Consider the following 20,005-nt stretch of genomic DNA (forward strand, 5'->3'; position numbering starts at 1 on the left):
TTATTCTTTCGGTGTCTAAACCCTTTCGGACGAAAACCAAAGTATCGTCGGTGGCCAAATGTTCTGCGCACCCTTAAAAAAAGAGTTCCAAGTCAAGTGGATGTTCACACCACAACTATTACAAAATACAATATAGTTATCGTTATAGTGTTCAGTGTGAACAGGCTTTTAAGGCAGTTATGCTATTTTAGTCTAATCTTATTGAATGCTGAGGCATATATTCTTCTGCTATCTGCCTTTGATTATGCTTTAAATAGTGCCTGGTACAATCCTCGGGGACTAAGTGTACCCCACTAATGCTGTCATTCATATACTCCTTAGGAATTATCTAGTCTACAGCACAAGGCAAGAGCTAGAATTATCCATATGGCACATTCTTTAATTATCCTATTAAATAACATTTGATAGGTACAAACTGTACACAAAGCAAAACATAAATACATTATTAGCAGTAGTAATTAGAAAATATCTAAGCAATGACAGGACTTATTCAAAAATATATAAATATGTGCAGGTGTCAGTTATTCAGCAACTGGAAAAGGTTTTCAAGGCACTTCAGCAGATAAGCATTCATGTGGTCGTGCCTGGTCTCTGCCTCTGGAGTCGACGGAATCACAGGAAGAGGAAGACAGACAGAGAAAAGAAGAAAGGGCATGTCAATAAAAAAACAATTTAAAAACATGTAAACAATGGGAGGCGTTGGAGCCAGGCCAGACGTGCCCCGTCATCAAAGTGAATGAATGAATACCTCTCTTGGTGAGTACGTGTGCCTCCTCCAGCCTCGATCGAACAGATGGACTCTTCAAAGTCGTCTTGGCCTTTGAGGAGGAATTACAAAAGACAGATCAGGAGCAGTTGCGTCGATGAGGCTGGGTCCAGGGGACCCGACGTTTTCTATTTATAATCGGGAGGGAGGAACATAAAATGTGAGTCTCAGGTGCACGAGAGAGGATAGATTCTCATCCAGGCTGTCTTGCAGAAACCTCGCATCTCCATATTTCAACTCTGTATATATTTTTTAAGGGACCAAGCAGTCCATATTGTTTTTGTCTGTTTTTTGTTCCGCCAAAAATAGCAGTTCTGGCTGAACCGTACAGTCAGTTTTCGCGAAACTCAGCAACATGGTAGAGGGCCATGCCAAACGGTGACGATATGAAGCCCATGACCTGGGTGGCGCTATAGCACTCAATTGAAAATGCTAACTTTGACCACGCATAGCTCATGAACCGTAAACCGTCGACACTGAAACTTCGATGTGTCTCATGCAGAACAACTTTCGTCCTCTTGCTTTTGACCTCTGACCTTTAGATCACCCACCATTTTGAATCTTCTCCCAGGATCTTTGATGCACGAAAACATCTACACGTGATCTTTGGACCTATATGGACAACACATTTGGACCTATATGGACAACAATACCTTTTCTCATAAATAGAGAATCTTTCACTCAATAGGAGCTGCTCCTGTCGCAAGTTGATGTCATATGTCCATGTGATCTAGCCCTATGGAATGTATGGAGTGCACATGCTAATAAAAACCAACATTATGCTTCCTAAAGATAATATGAGCATCAAAGCAATATTTTAAATATTTTTGTGCATTCCATATATTCCATAGGGCTGGACCACACATAGACATATGACATCATCAACTTGCGACAGGAGCAGTTCCTATTGAGTGAAAGATTCTCTATTTATTAATGAAATAAAATATTTAAAGTGTTTTTAATTTTTAATTTTAGTTATAGTATAATGTTTTAAGGCATATTTGTCATATTAGCCAGGGTTCCTTTTAAAAAAAGCTCTGAGTGTAGTTTTGCATATAAATCTATTTGAATAGACCACACTGACGTGCACACACAGTGCCAAACAGTTCATTAAATTGAAGTGGCATCTACAGTACATGCGTACTCCATCCGCATCTCCACTCGCTCACAAGCCAATCCATCGCCGTTATATAGAGAACCATGGCCGCACTTTGGTTCTGGACAACTGCCAAGCAGCACATCACTCTCTCAGGACCCCGGCAATAATAGGAATAATAATCGACTTCAAGTGGAAGTCGATCGGTCAACAGTTTGTCTGGAAGCTGACGGAAAACAATTAAGTATTAAAATAAACCTAAAAAATAAAATATTTATGGTTCTTAAGGGGAATGGGCCCTGGCCACTGCTGGGGCTGTCTATGGTAACCACGGTTACACGGCAGATGAGTGTACACGTCTTCTTGAATGTATTCACTACAGCAATGTGGACAGGAGTCCTGCAAAGAGTCACGGATGCTCACGTGTGGCAGACTGTTTATTTGATGCTCACTGGCTGGTGGAGTAGCTGGATTAAACTCTACTCTACTCTACATGTGCCTCCATGGCCTCACATAGTGGCCAGCCTGTCCTCCTGTACCTGTAGCCAGTCTCTCCCGTTCCTTCCTCCCCTTCTGTTTCTGTGGCAGCCTCATCATCCTGTACCAGCCTCTACCCCAATCCCTGTAGCAGCCTGTAGCCTCCCCTGTTCCTGTACCAGCCCCTATACAGTATAGTGTACGGGCGCTGCAAGGCCCCTAATGCCAGGTTGAGACGTGCTAGCCTCTCCTCCATGGTCTGTATCAGCCTCTCCCGTGGACAGTCACATACCCGACGGACTCGACACCGGGCACAGCACCCCCTCGGGTCGTCTGCGATGCGTGTGCTGAAGTTGAAGTCGGTCAGCCGGACGGCTTTTTCGAGAAACGTGAAGGATTGATTCCAGGCACATGAACACAAGCTCATATGCAAAAGCAAATATCAGCACAATATGCTGATATACAACCAGTACACTCAACAAATAGATCTTTGCAATAAAATTGGAACAGACTTGACAAGGATACTTATTCAAGGAATTTATTGAACTAATCTCTGGTTGGGCTGTGTGTGTGTGTGTGTGTGTGTGTGTGTGTGTGTGTGTGTGTGTGTGTGTGTGTGTGTGTGTGTGTGAATGTTGTACCTTCTGGTTGTTGTGGAGCAATGCCCAAAGTGCTGAGGCTCCCATAGAGCGAACCTCTGTCTCTTTACTTTCCAGACAGGACACCAACACACTCATTGCCTTGCCTGAAAAGATATAATGTATTATAAAGATGACACAATGTAACACTTCAGACCAGAGCTGCAACTAGAAATGATATGATAGTATTTCTAAGCTAGCAATTACATTGGCTTTTTTTAAATGCCAAAATGTTGGTTGACCAATTGCCATTTTGAGATGTTGTGGCATCATAACTAACGTTTACAACAACCTTTCTCACAGAGCAATTAAATCACTTTCACTTAGGAGTACACAAGGAAATGTGGTCGTACTGCATGTCACGTCAAACTGAAATGTGGTCGTACTGCATGTCACGTCAAACTGAAATGTGGTCATACTTTTGGTAGGAAATGCTGGTTTGCAGGAAATGTGTGGACGTCTTTCCGCAGGAAACAAAAGAATGAAGTTACATCACTGACAGACACGCAACCCTTCCCTCGAGTCCCACGGGCTCAACAGATGGTATTAAAAAGAGAACAGCCATTACATCTTCTTAGTAAAAGTTATCTTCCGTATCCTTTGTGGTTCTTTTAGTTCCCTTTTGTTAGTAGTTAGTTGACATCTTAGTATCCGTTTTCTAGTTTCTATTCCAAGAATGGTTAAAGGGGTATTTCACTTTAAAACAACGTCTGGGCCATTTTCACATCTACTCTGCCTTTGGCGTGCTTTTGTGAACTACACACCACAGCAAGCATGATCTGTCCGTGTCTTGACTATGTGCAACACAAAGGCAATCAATGCATTTTCCGGTTATTTCGGATCATTTGATTATATATATATAGTGCTTGAGATTTGTTTAGAGCAAATTCCGGATGGATTCTATAGTGCACTGCTTATTGGTTATATTTGTTATTCATCAAAACACATTACAGCCTAATATAAGTCGATGTCGATCTTATTTTTTATTATGCTCTTATTTCACCAACCAGAAGTCAAAAGCATACTTAGGAACGTGCCATGCAATGTTCTATAATATTCATGGAAAATCTTAACCGTTTGCGTGTCCTTGTATTCTTTCAAAATAGCAACGTGGGGTGCCCATTCTATCCCCCCCCCCCCCCCCCCCCACAAAAAAACAAAACTAAAAATATTCTTTTGTGTGTACAGATGTCTTGGGCACACCATTGATTGATTGATAATTTTATTAGACAATAAGATGCAAACAGTACAGGGTACAGTCAAGCACAGCATAGGATAATTCCCAGGACGTCTTGGGCACAAATTGGGTAGGAACTTCATCACTGCTATAAACGGAATGTTTCCGTAGCAGCTTGCTGCACAAAGGTCTTTTCAGATGGGAACGCCTAGTAATTCATGTTTAGCCTAAATTAACAGCAAATTCACACGTGTGGGCATGACAAGCATGAATAAATTAATACATTCTAGAGGACACTGGTGACACTATGTGCTGCACGTGCACAACTGAGTCAATTGTTGCTGTAAAAAAAAAGAGAAAAGAGAACTGAATTGTCAGGTACTCTCTAATGAAAGGTGTCAATTTTTTTAAGTGCTTTTACAGCTGCCGAAAATGAAATCACAAACCAAGATGAGGTTGCTTATTTGTGCTGTATTCTCGATTAAAAAAAACCCCATCTTAGCTTGGAGTGCCTTTGTGGAGTTTGTTGAGGACTTTTCATTTCAGTGAACTGTAATCCGTACTGTGTCCGACTGTGCCCGACTATGTCCCTGTCTTGACTCTTTTTATAGCAGATCTACAAGCTCATAGTTGTAGGTCTGCTATTTTTGAAAAATCGAAGAACGACTGACATAGAAACATAGTTTTTTCAGAAAACTGTCAGGATGTAGAAGACATTTTTAGAATCTGATCTCAGGTCAGAATTGGTTAAAATGTATTATTCAGATTAATTATTTTATTTTATTTTATCACACGATTTTGTAACCCATTTTTCACCCCCGTGTCAATCATCTAATGTGATCCTGGGCTCTACACACCCTCCACCAACCTAGTCCCCATATATGGGGGACAAGGGGAGAGCAACGGACTTGAACTCATGCTTCCTTCATGCCTGAGTGTCCAAGTTGCTCCTTTACACCTGACAGGGGGGAGTTTCCCTGGTTGGACGTAGCGTGTGGAAGGAACACGTTATTCCAACCAGTTCCTTTCCCCTCCATCAGGCGCCCCGGCTGGCTAGGGGGAGGCAATTTAGTGACCAGGATTACTGCATGTTTTTTTTGTCAGATGAATTCTTATTCTCATGGGTCTCTCTCATACCGTTGGTGAGGACGTGGGTCTTGTTGGCGGGGCAGAAGCAGAGGTTGTGCAGGGTGAGCAGCGCAGGGCGCCGCTGTGGTGCAAGGTCTACCAGCAGCTCCAGGGCTCCCGTCACCTTCAGGATGCTCTGCTGGCCGTCTTCACCGAACGACAGGCTGACCAGCAGCCTCAGCCACAGTCCCAGCACCCCCCCACCCCCACCAGGAGCAGACTTCACCCCTCCTCCTGCCTTGGGAACTGAGACCGCCAGGAAGGCCTGCAGGAAATTACTCTGGAGGATAGAGAGAGAGACAAGACAAGACAGGGATGTTGAGAGTTTGTGTGTCATTATGTTGGAACAACGTCTTATCTTGACGGGGCTCCTGTCTCACACTGGAAGACAACCGTGTTGGCCGGCACTGGGCTGACATATTAAGAGTGATGAAACGTAATTATTATTTTTTTCTTCATTTTATCGTTTGATGTTGCAGATCTGTCCCATGTGTATTGCGTTCTCTGTTGCTGCCTATCCCCACACCTAATCTCAGTCAATACCTCACCAGGTATCGTCTTGTCACGGTGGGGCAGGGACGACAGTGGAAGTTAACCTGTTTCACAGAGGCTACCGCTAATAAGATATACAGTATACAGTAATAATGAACTAGAGCTTTTGCTCCTTTCATCCAAAACATTATTCATTCATTTTTGTGGCAGAGTATCTCATCCACCTGTACATAATATGGTATATAAAAAAATGCATTTACATACTAATAGGAAGGATAGCACCTTAACAGTGCATGTTATAGCTCAATCTCCAATGAGTTAATCTCACATTACTTATGATGTAGAGTTAACTACGGCATACAGTATAATTATGCACATTGACAGTGATGCTAGGTTAAAAGTAGACTATAGTTTAAATTCACATGACAAAGATCCACTATGGATTTATTGCTGAACAAAGAAGTCGGTGTGCAGGTTCCATCTTTAAACGTAATCACACATTGCACCATGTGTTGTGGTATTTGGCGCAGGCCTGGTTGGTTCTCACCTTTTGCAGGAGGCCCCTACAGTCCCGGGACACGGCCAGGTTAGCCAGCAGAGAGAAGGCTAGCTTCTGGACGGGGCTGTTGTCAGCTGCTAGCCCTGACGTCAGCTTCATGACGCAGTGCATGAGGGTGCTGCTGGGAGGACCACGGGAACCTGGAGCAACACCAGTGCCACCGCCGCAGCACAGAGAACTGCATGCTGGGAAGAGGAGGTTAAAATAAACCTGATGGGTGTTAAGTCAATAGAGAGCAAACCCACACACACAAACCGTACTTGCATGCATACACCCCATGCCAGAAGGAAAATGTGAAATGTGTGTGCAGGGTCTGGCGTATTACAAAGCAATTCACTATGCACAGGACATCAGAGCTGCAAGAAAGCTGCCTGCAGAACAAAGAGAAAGTGAGGAGATGTCTTTGTGGTTGCATTAACAAACAGCGTGGTGGCTGAGACAGGAAGCACAAGCTTTAGCAGTGTCAGCAGTGCATATCCACACGGTCCAGGGTAGTAGAAACATTATGTTTATAGTTTAAAACACCACCGAAAGGGAACTTGGATTAAATCTCGTATCCAAGGCCTAAAGGCACCAAGGCAGGGATAAAGATGGCAACCGAGCAGCACCTCCGAGTCCTGGAGGCACAGCATATTCAGGGCTCGGCTTTGATAACGTGTGCTCCAAGGCTAACACAGATATACACAACACCCCCAAATAGGAGATACTAGAACTGGCAGATAAACAGATACATTGTATTTGAAAATAATTCTCATGAGCATTATTGACGCAGCTCATTAACGCTCTCGTTTGTGGGTTGCCCAGGAAAGCAGTACGGAGATAAACAAGCATTAGATAATGAGAATGTTAACGAGACGTTGCCTGACTCTGATTGACATCGCTAATTTGAAGACACGGCACCCTGACGAGTGCACGGCGTCTCAGGAGAGACATAGCTAGCCTGAGGGTGCACGGTGTAATACTAAGCCAGGCTTCACGCCGCCTGAGCACTGTCTGCTGTTGAGATAACCTTCAAAGACCCACAGAGCCCCACTTTACTAGGGCTGGCCCGTTTTTCAAAGTAACTAGTAAGTAACTCAAGTTTTCAAATAAATGTAGTCGAGTAAAAGTACAATATTTGCCTCTGAGATGTAGTGGAGTAGAAGTAAAAGTATTGGAAATCAGAAATACCTCAAAACTGTACAAGTAAAATGTACTTAGTTACTTTCCACCACTGCATGTAGATCTGCCGCTGGCTTGCTTGAGGGTGTTCTAGCTAGTGCTGTGAGTGTTGTCCCCTGGCCATAGTAATCTTTATAAATGTTTCACCTACATGAACGGCTTCATAAGAAATGTTGGCCTAAATAAAAATATAGTGAGAGTTACATCTTAGATTTGATATTCGATTGAAAAACAGTCTAGACAAAATGTTGATGCATGGTTTTCGGCTGGCCATGGCCAAAGCCTCTAGATGTGTTTATCTTAGAGAATTTTAAATTTAAACCCATAATTGCAAACCAGCAGCCTGCATCTCCATTCTGCATATACTGTAGATGCAGATATATAGATAGACCTTTACTGTGTGCATCTTATTAATTTCCACGAGTGCTTGATCAATGATTTCCCAGGTGATTTTCATTGGATATCGCATACCACAGAGGCGAATACAAACGGAAAGAAGCCTGGGTACCGAGGCTACAGCGGCACCAGCCGACCTGCCGATGGCCTCACGTATATATATATATATATATATACACACAATACAGTATTATATACCTTTTCTTCACTAGATTATGACCTGAGATCAGATTCTAAAAATGTCTTCTATATCCTGACAGTTTTCTGAAAAAGCTATGTTTCTATGTCAGTCGTTCTGCTATTTTTCAATAGCTAAAGCATGACATGATGCTAACACCAAAAGGGGTTCCCGCCCACAATGGGTTATTAAACGTATTTGTGGTTTAGAAACGTAATGGACAATCGACATAGCTACAGTATTTTGGGGTGGGCGGTACCATCCCATGAAAATTGCCTGGGGTGTGGCACAGGGGAAAGTACTTTCACCGGTGTTCGCACGTGTGCACGGCTGCACGCACGCGCACACACACCTGAAACGAATAAGACAACAGCCACTGATCAAAGTTTGACACCACGTCTCTCTGCATATAAACCTAGCCTGTTTCTGTCACTCTGAATCTTCTGCGACACGTCTGCTGCTGTTTGGCCTGCCATGCTATGCAGATGGCTCACATGATGGAATGCCAACGTCCCGGAAGACACAGGGGCCTCTTTGTGATTCCCCACAGTGTCTCTCCCGCCGGTCTGAGAGCTCCAGCGGCATACATGCAGTACAGTGGAGCGACAGCCTGTCGGGACAGTGCATCTATTGTAAAGGAACAGGCTGGATGGGGCGTTGTACAGTTTGTACAGTGAGACAGAATGCTGTTCAGTGGTCATGGGAAGGACAACGTGACGCGTGGTGGGGAGCATGTATGTACGCCTCAAGTGGGGATTGCTGACCGCAGACGGTGGCAATGGCAGGCACGGGCCAGGCACAGTGCCTGCACAAACACTGGAAACCTTGCACAGCTGGAAACCTTGTATGTCCAAAACGGGTTTTTTCTTATAATTACACCCCCCCATGAATGCAAGGCTTCATGGGGTGTGTATTCTGTGTAATTGATAGAAAATAAGTATTTTCACTTTTTCGCATCATGATGCAGGGAGTTATTAGCAGGGGCTATTTTTCTACTTTTGTCTGATACTGTGGCGTGACAAAGTAGGACATTCATTTGTGAAAAATACAAGGTTTCTGCCCGACAGCAACGAATACACACAAACGCAGACCTGCGGTGCAGTTGGCTGTGTAGACACACAGAAGCTCCAGCACTGCCTCCATTGTCAGATCGTCCAACAGGAGCCAAGGCCAAAGGGCATGGAGCACTTGCGTCAAGCGAGCGTCTGTGGCCGCAACCTGCACACACACACACACACACACACACACACACACACACACACACACGGTTAGAAGTAATAACATACATATGGGGAACCTTGATTTACACTACAGCACAAACACAGATGGCAGCAATCAACATAAAGTGCCTTAATAGTTTTGCCCAGTGTGCAGGGAAAGCAAACAATGAACACAGTAAGAGCAAACATTATAGACTACTTTCCAACATGGGCTGGCCTAAATTAATACAAGCCGATCCACTGATACAGCAGGGCTTACGGCTTAGTTGCTCGCTGGCGTCATGCTTTGAAAGCTCTACAAGCTCACGGTTTGACATGTTGTGAGCTTGTAAATCTGGTATTTTTTGTGGGCAACGTATAAAATCAGGGGGCAACGCTCATTTGGCAAAATCTCATTTAGCATAGGTCCATTGTGGTTTCATTAAACGTCTATTATCATAGTGGAAGAAAAAAAAGGGGGGAAAGAAAAAACAGACAAGGAGGCTTTACTTTGCAATCATCGTTGTGGTATACAGCGTTGCGCAGGATGTCCGCCATCAGCTTGACTTCTCTTAAATAGCTCTCCTCCTGGTGGCATAGATAGAATGATACACAGACGTCAACTAAAACATGCATACTAGTAACATTTATTAGACCACCATTTAACCCAAGCCCGTTTTTGGCCAATACCACGTTAGCAACAGTTACTAAGTAAGGATCCTGGTCAAAATGGTTAAGCAGTGTCAATAAATATATTTGCTGTAGCATGTGTGGACCTCAGAAATAGGGTTTGTTTTCTTACCTTGTTATGAGCAAACTAGTCCATTCCTCTCTCATAGACTTCCATTGTAACGGGGAAACAGCTCTCAAAGTCACTCTTTTAGCACATAAGCGAACACAACAAAAGCTGATTCTGACAGTTTATGACATCAGGAAAACTCATGCAGTTTTATTTTCGTCTTTTTTGATAGATTTATAAAGTAACTATTTTGGTCGGAGAAGCAGTACCACCACGGTGTTCTCAACTCTCGCATGAGTTTTCCTGATTCCTGTCAGTCAGCTTATGTGCTAAAAGAGTGACTTTGAGAGCTGTTTCACCATTATTTACAATGTCTATGAGAGCCTATTTTTATTTCTAATATTTAGTATACATTAAACTGCACAACCAGCATTGAAAGCTTGACCAGGATCCTTACTTAGTAACCGTCACTAATGTGGTATTGGCCAAGAACGGGATTTGGTGGGACTTAGAGAACGGCTAATTAGACAGATTTGTTTCATGAAAAACTTCAAGTTTGTATTCAAAACAATTCAGAGAAGAGCTGAGACAGTGAATTCATGTGCAGACAGGCAGCTTTCCCCCCTCTTCCCTCACCTTCTTGCGGTGAGCAGCCTTGCCTGGTCGGACAGACTCCCTGTAGAGATGGCACTGGCTCTGTTTCATGTGCTCCACACAGCCGTCTATCAGACCAGCTGAGACACAGAGGAGTGATGGGACAGACCATGTAACAGTTTCTATGTGACATATCGGCGAAACCTCGTCCAAAAACAATGGTTACTTTTCAGGAAATGGAGTCTGTGTTCCAATTAAGTTATAATGTACTGTAGTCACAAGCAATACTTTGCATTGGTTCCTGTATAAAACACACAAAAGAATAAGCAGATCTACATTTCAAACCTTTCATCTATTTTTGTATTAAAATAGAACAAGAACAACTTTCCAGGAATAAAAAAAGGCTATAGTTTCCATTATCCTGGAATCCTCAATGATGTTACTAGTAGGCAGGTTTCTGAACTGTCCACTTCTCTCTACAGTCTACAATACTGCAGTGGAGAGAGAAGCTGGCTCAGGCCCCTAAATATTAGGTACACTATATTGGGAAGAGCGATAGAGAAGCCCAATTTATGCTCCGTCAGGCACCGAGAATTATAGCCGACGTACTGTACTGTCCGGGTGGCTCAACCGGTAGAGCTCTCGCCTTTGGACCACACGTTCATGGGTTCGAGTACAGTAGCATGGCCTGGGTGCAGCAAGTCATGCGGGGGAGTACTAGGAGCTGATGGTAGGTGTAGCGTTCCACCTCAGCAATCCATCTCCCAGGGGTCTAGTGCATTGTAACGGGGACAGCCTCCTGCGTGTTACCGGCTGATAAGCCACTCCCGACCTACTTCTTTTTGCGAAGCGCGATGCAAGCTTGTACAGTAGGTCGGCTATATAATTCTCTGCGCACAACACCATCGTCGCGCGACAAAAGTATGAATGAATGAATGAATGGGGCTGGAGCTTACCCCTGGCAGCATGGCTCTGAGCGGGGCGGCTGCAGGCAAGCACAGCCATCAGAGCCCTGGCTGTCAGCCTCTTCAGAGGATCCTGAGATGACCTCCTCTCAAAATTCTGCCATTTACAGCCAGGAAGAAAGTCATTGCGCACGCGCGCGCACACACACACACACACACACACACACACACACACACACACACACAGTATTCCATTACATTGTGTGTTCAAGGCTTTGTGTAATTTTGCCCCTAGCATGGCGAGGTAAGGTTCATGCAAAAGCTGGACCGCTCTGATCATTTCAAATTTAAACTTGAGAAACAGCCACACCAGGTTTATGATGTTCTGAGCAGTGGTTCTCAAACATATTCACGTCAAATCATCAAGTACCCCCAAAAATATGTTGTGACAGGGAACCCAATAAGATGTATGGATTTGTGTAAAATGTTTCAGAATTATTACAAAACATTTCTAGATTTTGATGCTAAATGAATCCATTTTGCTTGGGAACCACCCCAAGGGCCTGAACCACTGGTTCATAGTACACAACATTACCTGCAGTAGCAGTTCACACAGGTGGCCTGCAGGGGGCCCGTTCAGGATGTCAGACAAGGGAGTCATGGAGTCAGAGGTCATGCCGGTGACCTCCACGATGTGTCTCTTCGTCTCTTTGTAGAAAAGCACACAGATGAACTGTAGTGCCACTGTGTGGAGGTGAGGATCTGTACGCTTCTCACTCACACACACAGATAAGGTTCCTGAAGTGCGCGCACACACACACACACACACACACACACACACACACACACACACACACACACACACACACACACACACACACACACACACACACACGGAGGGGGGGGGATATAAATAGAGAAGTGTGAGAGTACAACACATGTAGCACCCTGGGGAAACAAAACAGAAAATCCCTCATGTCCTTCCGTTATGGACAGGTTACAGGTCATCTAGGGTTGGCTGGACGAGGTAGGGGGTGTAGATAATCCTCCTCTTATCTTGATGCCTGTACAGAGTACAGAGAGTACAGAGTACAGAGATGTCCTGGAGTTCGGGCCTGAAACTACACTGCTGAGGGAGAAGCCATTGAGGAGATGAGAGAAGTCACAGCACTCTCCATGAAAACCCCCACAGATGAGATAACCTCCCGACTCAGATCAGAGTTTAACACCTTGCAGCTGTGTGTATTTCTTTGCCATATCTGTCAACTCAGGCAGACGGACAGTGATACACATCTCACTACATCCTGCTGCACGTATAATTGTGGAGGCCGTTTGAGAGTTCCAAAGTGTACTCACTCAGCTACTTGTGATCGGCCCTGTCTCATAACTAATGCACTGTCCATATAACCGCCTTGCTAACGAGAGCTTTAAGCCAAGTAAATTACAGTGTCACTTGGAATCTAAAGCTGCTGAAAGTCAAGTTTACCGGACAGGCCCTCGCAAAGTTCTGGATATCAGTCTGGAACGAGTATCAAGTGTTGTGTGATGTTGCACTGAGAAAGCATGTCCTCTTCGCATCAACAAACCTTTATGTGGCCGTGTTTTTGGCACTAACATTAATACAAAAAAAGTAGAAGCGGATATCCGCCTCTTTCTCAGCACAATGCAGACGTATCATAGAACTGTGTTCAAATGTACAAGCGCACCCTCGCTATTAAGTCTATTTATTTTTTTGTTCTTGAAAAGATTATGTGAATGCATTATTCTATTCTTTTGCAACATATTTTGGATGTATACGCCTCGTTTTCTAAATGTGTGTAGAAACAATTTTGTTGATAATATTCATTCATCTCACTGATAATATAATGCTGTAATGTACACGTTCTTTTATTTTGTCATTTCCTTTTTCCATGTTGAAATTGCACAATAAATAAAGCGTGGGACCGCCAAAATATTTCATATATAAAATGGGGTTGTGGTGTTGAAAAGTGAACCCCCGCTTTAGAGCACCTCATGTAAATAAACCACAACCAGATGGAGGTTGTCAAACGAGTCATATGAGACACAGCTGGCCGTGGGCTCTGAGATCTCCACTCTAACAGAACACACGCTTATAATTTGTTTTTGTATAATCATTGTTTGTGAAGGGGCTTGATACCCGGCAACTCCTGGCTGCGTTTCCAAGTGTCCTTGAGCAAGAAACCCAACCCTTAATTGCTCCCGATGAGCAGGTTGGTGCCTTGCATGGACCATTGTGTGAATGTGTGTGTGTGAATTTATGGGTAAAATTCAGTACAGCACTTTGAAGGCTCGGAAAGGCTAGAAATACGCTATATAAATGCAGTCCCTTTACCATAAACAAATCCTCACTGCCCAATCACACCCACACTTACATGAAGATGAGAATGATGAGGAGATGTGCTTTGTTACAGTGTACTTTAGTACCAAAATGTAAAGTGCATTATACATACAAATTGATTATTAGATGTAGCATAATGTATGTTTGTTCAACAACTGAAGTTTGGAGAGCAACTTGCATCTGAGTCATTCACTCTGTCACGTTACCTCATTAACTCTGATGCGCGCACACATGCACACACACACACACACACACACACAAAAGGTGGCGAATCTGTGCACCTGCAAACGCCTGCCAGCGCCTTCCCAGCGCAGCGGAGACAGATGGGTAGGCCGCTGAGCAGTCCCTCCTCACCAGAGTAGCCAGGAGCGTAAACACGTCTGCCCAGCACATGCACACCGCAGCCTGGGCTTCCACGTCTGGAGGGAAGAGAGAGGAAAGGTGAGTCACAAATGATCTCAGAGAGTCAGAGAGAGACGCTGATGCACAAACAAACAAACAAACAAACAACACCCACACAGATGTCAAATATCCCACTAGAAATATGCCTTTGTGTGAATGACGGACATCTTGTTGCGCTTGAACCAGTATTGTACTCAGTATTTTAGTATTGAACCAGTATTGTACTCAGTATTTTAGTATTGAACCAGTATTGTACTCAGTATTTTAGTATTGTACTCAGTATTGCTGCAGGTAAAGCACTGTTGAAAATAATTCACGTGAAACACTTTAAACATGGCATCTCTATTTAATATCAGGATTAAGTGGTTGATGTCCAAAACTGTTACTCATCTAACCGAAATAATAGCGGGAGGATCGCCCACGCATCCAAGGCATGAATTCTTCTACTGTCACTAGCGACTAGGGCCGCGATGGGCAGTCAAAAACGCATGTTTGATTAGAATCGTAATCTGTGATTTAGATTCAGAGATATCAGTTAGATTTAGCTAAAATGTCTGCTAAAATGGTGCGGAAACACAGTTGATGACAGACTAGTCGGAAGTGGTTTCGAAAGTTACACAACAGACACACTCGATAGACGATATCAAACAATTAAAAATCTTAAAAGACGGAACATCTCCGCCCTGGGCAGTCAACAGATGGGCTTCAAATTCAAGACAGAATTTCTGGGCAGTAAATGTGTTTAAGACCATGGGGTCATCCTGGAATCTGCCTATTAGATTATGAGATATCTTGTGGGCAAGTAGAAATTTGGGCCCAAGGGTTTGGACTCAAATCTGTAGGGTTCGTCCAGCCAGGGAGCATAAAGGCGCACAGCAACTTCCATAGTAGTAGTTCAATCAACAACAGACAGACATCTCGCCAAAAGGACATCTCAGAGAAATACAATCATTAGTCTATTCCAATAAAGGTAGAAGACCAGCCTTACAAATCCATTTAATCTCATCTCTCTAAAGGAAGCATAGACAGACATCAATTTATCATACAGTACCATTATGATATTGATGGTGGATATTTTGCGTATTGCATACCACATACCATATGCCCAAGTCATTTCTAAATAGCTTTGATCCAATAGTCTACACAGAGTTTAACATTTTGTTAATGAACTTGGCGTTACGGTTTTTACCCAAGTTGCTGGTATCCATTGTAAGGACTGTCACCCCATTGGCCAGCAGTGGCTTCAGGAAGTCCATCTGACCAATGAACTCGTGGGTCGACGTCACACATGTCTGTAGAAACTTGGAGAAGCTGGATATATACTGAAGTAGGGTAAAAACCTATAATAGACAGTAAACACATGTACACCAAAACAATTATGCCAGATACACATACAGCACTTCACACATTCAATAAAGGCACAAAGCGCAAAGGCCAATGTCCAAAGCAAGAAGCAACCGGGCCAGACCGAGTCTCTACAGAGCAGTATTTCCATAGAGCGGACAACCCCGCCCACAGTTATTCATTTCAATGGAAGTTGCTCAGTGGCATTTGAAGCACCCGGAAGTCTGACGGAAGTACCACTGTTGGCTCAAAGAGCTGGGTCGGATGCAGTACTTAGTTTAGACAGTTTTTGGTTTAGACATTGGTCATTGGTTAGACCAGTCATTAGTCCTACAACTACAACCTATCTCAAACCCTCACCCTAAACCTAACCTTAAGCCATGTCTAACCAATGACTAGTCTAAACTAAGTATGCACCCCGTTGTGTCTCAACTTTGAGACCCATTTTGCGTCATGACGTCGTCACATCACATGAACGTCCGTCCACCTCCATGACTGTTCTGCAGTTCCAGCTTTGGCCAGTATGGCACGGTGGCTTCAACGTTGGCCAGCCGCTCTGGGGGCCTGAGAATTCCACCTACAACACAAACTGCTGGGGTGACCTCAGACAACCTTTCATGACAGCAGCACTGACACCATACACACTACAGTATCAACCAGTGAGTGGTAATGTGCCTGCGTATGTACGCGTGCACATGCACATGCGTGTGTGTGTGTGTGTGTGTGTGTGTGTGTGTGTGTGTGTGTGTGTGTGTGTGTGTGTGTGTGCGTGTGCGTGTGTGCGTGTCACCTGAATCTTGATGTCCTCCCTTTCTCCGGCTGAGGTGTTTGGGTTCTTCAGCTCAGCCAGACACTTCTCTATGGGGCCTGCATCCACCAGGCTGAGGAACACAACATGTTGTAGCTGTCGGTTGGAATCCTCGTATGTACAAGAAAACGTTACTTGGAATGGAACAAATTCTTGTTAGAAATAGTGAAAATAGCAGATGTACAAGCTCACTGTGTAGAGATCAACTATTGTCACTACTTTTGGATGATACTATTGTACGACAGCACATACATTTACAAAAAATATATATTTGCCTGACAGCAATGATGTGACAGTGAGAGACAGCACAGTGTGTGGTTTCTAGTCTATCCACTTTACAAGAAAGTAGCTCAAGTGGATCTAATAGAAGAGCAATGGCTATTTTCATACAGTACAGGGTGTTATGATTTGTAACACTTCAACAGACACTTCAACAGTGTCTGGGGAAACGGCCAGCTTCTCTCCGACTTTGACATCCTCGATGACTTAATTTACACTCCCTGGACCCTGGGTTATAATAAAGTAAGCTAATCCCAGGGAGGTCAAGTCACATCTAATAGAAATGACAGTTGTTTGCATGTGAGAATATGCCACAGCCTCTGAAATATATAGCAACGGGTGGGTAACACTTCCTGAAATCAGAAAATGCTACGGAAAACACAGGCAGTGGTTTTGTAGTTTTGTTTGAACAATTAGTTTACATTTACAAGCTTGGTTAATATGCCATTCAACCTATGCAGAGGCTCCCTGAAGGAAAAATGATCAGATTCATGTTTCATGGAATGTAATTTTTACACCAATAAGTATCCGCCCCTTACAATGCCCCATGATTTTTCTCAGATGGGTGAAAAATCAGCAGATTGGCTGCTGACAGATTGCCAGTGAATGAGCTATTGTCGCCAGTGTATGGACTGAAGTATGTTGTGGGTCCTGACCTGGCCAGTGAGTGGAGGAGCTGACTGTGCCGGACAGCGTCCAGGGTGAAGTCTGGCAGGACAAGCATCAAGTTACCCAGCAGGCCACAGTGGGCCGCGAGGAGGTCAGGAGTTACCACGACAACAGGCTCCGCCGCTGAGGGCTCGCCCCGCCGGGAATCCTGGGAGATCACAGAGTCGCTGGTGTCCGTGTCACTCTGGCCTGAAAAACGAGACTGTTAATAACGAAGCCTTCAGCTGTGTTTTCACCCGCTGTGAAGGAAGACTCCAGGATGCCATGACCCCCAGGATGAAAAACATCACACCAACCCCCAAAAAACACCTGGGAACAATGTTTCTCTTTGAGACGAGGGAAATGCACAGCGCTGGCAATGGGCTGTAGTTTATCATAATCACTCAGAGACAAAATGGAAACGTCATTGAGCCTTGGAGCTAGACAGATGCTCAGAGTTTGGAGAAGGGAGAAAAAAACAAAGTCAAGGTTTATGTGGTTTGAGCTATTTGATTATTATGACTACAAAGCATGCATGCATGCACAGCACGCACACAAAAATACATGCACTCTCTCTCTCTCTGTACCTTGAGTCATGAGTCTGCTAGCAGGCGTATCTTGTGTGCCAACATTACCCAAAGGGGAGAGAGCCACAGGGGTGTGAGGGCCTGAGCCCCCAATCTATGAAAGACAAACATCATACTTAATCATACACAATTCAGATCTTTGCAAAAGGGAGTTCCACCGGGCCTCAAGCCTGAGGCAGGCTATAGTCTGGTGCGTCTCAGAGGCATGACTGATGATTAGGAAGACACTGGAGCATCACAGACAGTTTGATGAATCACAGACGTTTCGATGCATCGGTCACATCTTCGTCAGATCTTGAGGAAATTATGTTCCTATAATTCAGATCTTTATTAGGAGTGTGTGGCTTCAGTTTCCCCCTTTCCTGATTTCGGAATCCAAGTACCTCCCGAAGGAATTTATTTAAAACTGTGGCCACTGCCAGGCCATAATATTTCAGTGAGTGACTGTGAGTCCAGTTTGTAAAATAAAATACAGCATAACGGGAAATACATATTTATTTCTATTATAATAACAGTGCTAGTCACATTTTATTTACCGTAATGTGTTTTTCCATTTTAGAAATCACCAGGTACACAAAGTTTGCCAATGTTTTTGGGTAGTTCTCTAGGGGCCCACATACCCTAATTTAAGAAACACTAGAGTATGCAGAAAACAAAACCTTCAGTGAGCCAGACTAACCTATTGGCGCGTTGTGTATTACAGTCAGATTCAGTCAAGAGGGAGTTACGGGCGAGGTCGTTTCTTACTGGTGTTTATGTGTGTGTGTGTTGCTCACCACAGTGCTAGAGGTAGAGAGGGAACTAGACGCTCTGCTGGTGTTGACAGCTGTTGCAGGGGGAGCGCTCCAATATCTCAGGGAGTTCTCTGAATCTAAACATACAGCATGTCAAGATCAGATGCCAAGATCAAACAACAAAACGTGCACATGATTGCTGCTTTACGCCATAAAGTAATCAACACAGTTTAACACCTGAAAATCTTTCTCAAGTTTTTCCGAACACAGATGGGAGACACAGCATGTTCAGGAGCGTCCTCGCCAAACAAACTATTCCAGACGTGTAAATTGTAAACAGACAGCCGCTAGAACAGGTTGCCGTAGTTCGACGCATTAACGACACAACAATCACACTGACAGTGGAGACAGCTAGACGACGGCCAGACAAGAGCAGTCAAAAAGGCTTTTTACCCCCTGAGGTGCTCTCCTGTGGACTGGGGCCGCGGGTGGCGGAGGTGGGGGGCTGGAGGTGGGAGATGTACCTGCCAAGGTAACAGGCCGAGGCAGACAGAGCGACGTGGAGGAAGTACTGACAGTGGTACAGCAGAGCCTGCAGGGCCGGCAGGCCCACCAGAGACACGCCGGACACTTCGTCATGGACACAGGGGTTCTGGACAGAGAGAGGGACTGGCATTAACACATTCTGATCTGAGATTAGATTCTAAAAATGTCTTCTAAATCCTGACTGTTTTCTTGAAAAAGCTATGTTTTTCTATGTCAGTCGTTCTCAAACACTTTCATGTCACTTTTCACGATTCTTCAAAAAAAGCAGACCTACAAGCTCGTAGTGCGCCACTCGGTGGCGTGCTATGAGCTTGTAAATCTGCTATTTTTCAATAGCTAAAGCATAACATAATGCTAACACCAAAAGGGGTTCCCGTACAGAATGGATTAACCCATTTAGACCTGAGGCCGATTTAAAAAAAAAAAAAAGTTTTCTGAAAAACTTTTGTTTCTATGTCAGTGGTTCTCAAACAATTTCATGTCAAGGACCCCAAAAATGATATGTAATTGGCCGCCGACCCCCATCTGAAAATATGTTGTTCCAGGGAAGCAAAGATTTGAGTTAAAAAAACGTTTGCTGTGAAAGAATATATATTCCAAGGATGGCGCACATTTTCACGACGGCTTGTAGATCTGCTATTTTTCAACAGCTAAAGTTTAAAAATAACTAGAGCGATACTTGGAACGATGCAAGTTGGAAATGCATGCCCCACCCAGTTATTATGTATGTGTCCATATATGGAGTTCTTTGTCAGGCATGCCCAAATATGGAGTCTATACAGTGATGTCAGCT

General features: G+C 44.0%; 1 protein-coding gene across 1 annotated transcript in view; it reads right to left on the minus strand.

Moving 5' to 3' along the window:
- Positions 1-358: 358 nt before the first annotated feature.
- rttn (rotatin) overlaps positions 359-20,005 on the minus strand; it is a 55,230-nt gene continuing 35,583 nt past the window's right edge. Inside the window, exons 33-49 of the mRNA XM_080793667.1 lie at positions 19,120-19,318; positions 18,709-18,803; positions 17,933-18,026; positions 17,354-17,555; positions 16,401-16,491; positions 15,456-15,606; positions 14,146-14,283; positions 12,101-12,303; positions 11,557-11,662; positions 10,643-10,740; positions 9,778-9,855; positions 9,160-9,286; positions 6,322-6,518; positions 5,292-5,562; positions 2,981-3,084; positions 749-818; positions 359-597 (exon numbers count right to left, since the gene is read on the minus strand). Coding sequence (XP_080649793.1) covers positions 518-597; positions 749-818; positions 2,981-3,084; positions 5,292-5,562; positions 6,322-6,518; positions 9,160-9,286; positions 9,778-9,855; positions 10,643-10,740; positions 11,557-11,662; positions 12,101-12,303; positions 14,146-14,283; positions 15,456-15,606; positions 16,401-16,491; positions 17,354-17,555; positions 17,933-18,026; positions 18,709-18,803; positions 19,120-19,318 — 2,304 coding nt within the window. The 3' untranslated portion in view covers positions 359-517. The remainder of the gene's footprint in view (positions 598-748; positions 819-2,980; positions 3,085-5,291; positions 5,563-6,321; positions 6,519-9,159; positions 9,287-9,777; positions 9,856-10,642; positions 10,741-11,556; positions 11,663-12,100; positions 12,304-14,145; positions 14,284-15,455; positions 15,607-16,400; positions 16,492-17,353; positions 17,556-17,932; positions 18,027-18,708; positions 18,804-19,119; positions 19,319-20,005) is intronic.

The sequence above is a fragment of the Protomyctophum bolini genome (genome assembly GCF_963924005.1).
Source record: "Protomyctophum bolini genome assembly, chromosome: 21".
Taxonomy (NCBI): domain Eukaryota; kingdom Metazoa; phylum Chordata; class Actinopteri; order Myctophiformes; family Myctophidae; genus Protomyctophum; species Protomyctophum bolini.